Source organism: Lipotes vexillifer, unplaced genomic scaffold (assembly GCF_000442215.2).
Source record: "Lipotes vexillifer unplaced genomic scaffold, Lipotes_vexillifer_v1.1 scaffold147, whole genome shotgun sequence".
Lineage (NCBI taxonomy): Eukaryota > Metazoa > Chordata > Mammalia > Artiodactyla > Lipotidae > Lipotes > Lipotes vexillifer.
Window position 1 is genome coordinate 3,148,578 of NW_006778796.1, and position 2,481 is coordinate 3,151,058.

General features: G+C 53.4%; 1 protein-coding gene across 2 annotated transcripts in view; it reads left to right on the forward strand.

Annotated features, from left to right (window-relative positions):
- TFAP2B (transcription factor AP-2 beta) overlaps positions 1-2,481 on the forward strand; it is a 25,285-nt gene continuing 22,804 nt past the window's right edge. The window contains exons 1-2 of one of the 2 annotated variants that reach the window (XM_007451920.1): positions 1-87; positions 333-570. In XM_007451920.1, coding sequence (XP_007451982.1) covers positions 490-570 — 81 coding nt within the window. In that variant the 5' untranslated portion in view covers positions 1-87; positions 333-489. Of the gene's footprint in view, positions 88-332; positions 571-2,481 lie in introns of those variants that run through there. The other variant, XM_007451919.1, reaches the window with a different exon arrangement.

Here is a 2,481-nt window from a genome sequence, read left to right on the forward strand (position 1 = left end):
GTAATGGTCCCCTTTAAAAATCTACATAGAAAATGGGGGACTGTTGGCACCCTGGTTTCTCCTTATGAGCTGTAAAGGCTTTAGTCAGTGGCTACAATGATTCATCATTTTCAATATAGAGGTTTTTAAATGTCTATATTTATATTAATCACACTGACCGACTCTCTCTCCTTTAAATGCATGTTTAGAGTCTGTAGGCTCTGTGTGACCCAGGGGTGCTTATATAACTAAATGTGAGTGTCTGGGTATAAATACGTGTTTATGATTTTTATAATATATATGTCAGTGGGTTGCATCTAACTCCTGTGTGTGTAATAATGTTTTTCTCTCAGCTGAGGCTTACTTCTCCAGCCTATTGTTTGAGACAACAGATATAAGTTGCGATGGGAGAGGAGCGTCGGATTTGGTGTGTATCCCCCATTTCCAATTATAGATGGATCATTACAGACAGCGGAGTCCTGAGAAGCCAGACATCTGCTCCTCACATGAATGCACTCACCTCCTAGAGACCCGGCTGCCATCATGCTCTGGAAGCTCGTGGAGAATGTCAAGTACGAAGATATCTATGAGGTGAGCCGACACCCCCGGTTGCATCTTAGAGCTTTGCAGATAGAGAATTCGAGCTTCTTGACACCCCCAACTCATCTATATTTTTAAGCTATTTGCTCGTAGGTTTCCGGTCGGTTTTCTCAGCTTTCTCCAACTTTTGGAAAAGCTGGCTTGGGGAAACTTGGCTATTCTGAAAAAGGACTTTAAGGTGGAAATCTGACTGCTTTAACTTAGGGGATTTCTCTTTTTTGTTATTTTATTTTTCTTTCTTCGTCGCCCCCCCCCCTTTAGGATCTGATGGGGAACAGTGGTGCTAGTGAATGTGGGCAGAGAAAATAGAGACTGATAAAGGCAGAGGCTCTCCACGTTTTGATTGTGGGAGAGAATTAGGTTTTCAAGACTACTTCGTAACAGATTCGAGCTTTTAATTTTTATTTTCAATAACATTTTTGAAAACGATAACCAACGGATCCCAGTAGAGGACGAAAATATAGAAGGAGGGAGGTCGACGGATAGACGGACAGATGGATAGATGGATGCAGAGACAGCACAAGCCAAGGAGCCGTAGCAGACAATTTTTTAATTTTCTTTTTTTCTCGTGTTTTGCTTCTTTGAGAGTCGGGGCGTCCAAACCACCCCATGGCATTTTTAACGAAAATTTCTGCCCGGGTTGAGTGCGCACCGTTCTTTACCGCTGAGGCCAGGGAGACTCGGGTGGAGATGCTGCCCGAAGCCAGGCGGGAGCCTTCCTCCCCGCGGGCGGGGCGCCCCGGCCGTGCGTTCGGGTCTCGGGCGCCGACGGAGCGGCGGGGCGGCGGGGCTGCGCTTGGGCCGGGCTGCCGGGCGGAGAGGGGACGGCGGCCCAGGACCGCGGAACTTCGCTCCGAGCTCACCAGCCTGGGAGTCCCCGAATTAGGCGTGAGGGGAAGAGGGGAAGCGAAGATTCCGAGGAGACGTCGAGGGAGGGAAGCGGGAAAGAAAAACTTGGCGGAAGGCGAAGAGAAAGGGGCAGAGGAGTAAGGGACGGGGAAGGTAGAAGCTGGCGAGCGGGCAGTAGTCGGAGGTCGGAAGGAGGGGAAGTCGGAGAGGGGAGGGAGGACGAGAAGCCAAGTCTCGGGCGATCGGCGCGGGAAGCGCTCGGTCGGACGAAGCGGTCGCGATGGGACGCGAAGAGGATCCCCACCCCGCGGGGGACACGCCATCCCGCCGGCTCTGGGACGACTCCTGAAAGCCGGGCGGGGAGCCGCCTTGCGGACGCTAGGAACGGGCTCCTCCCGACGCCGCCGGCCCAGCCCCTCGACCCAGACTGCGGCTCCGCGGAGACCGCGCGCGCCCCGCCGCTGCCCGGTTGCGTTTCGCAAGCAGCGCCCGGCGCCCGCGCCTGGAGCCTCCCAGCTCTGCCCAGCCCCGAATCCTGATTTTGGGGTGTGTGTGCGTGTGCGTGTGCGTGTGCGTGTGCGTGTGTGTGTGTGTGTGTGAGAGAGAGAGAGAGAGAGAGAGAGAGAGAGAGAGAGATGAGAGGGAGAGAGGAGATTCGTCTTTCTGCGGAATGATGATTGGGGCTTTCCTTTCCTCTTTGTGGTTGTGTATTGACTGTAACGAACAGCCGCGCCTCCGCCTGGTGGGGTTTGTTTCTGTTCGGCCTCCTCTTCCTTCTTTAACAGGCGGGATAATGGTTTAGTCGAAGGAGCTCGAACTGTCCTAAAGAATGTGAGCGCCCGAAGTGGGCTTGGCACCGGCGGGGAAGGGGCCACGGTGTAAATAGCTCAGGGTATACAGAGAGGGACTTCACTGGGTTCCGAAAAGTAAGCAGGATAAAACTCGTTCTAAGAGTCTGGAAGGTAGACTGGCTAAATGCGAAAGGAGGGAGGGAGAGAAGAAAGCAGGGAGGGAGGGAGGAAGAGGGAGGGGTGGAGTGGAAGAGGGAAAAGG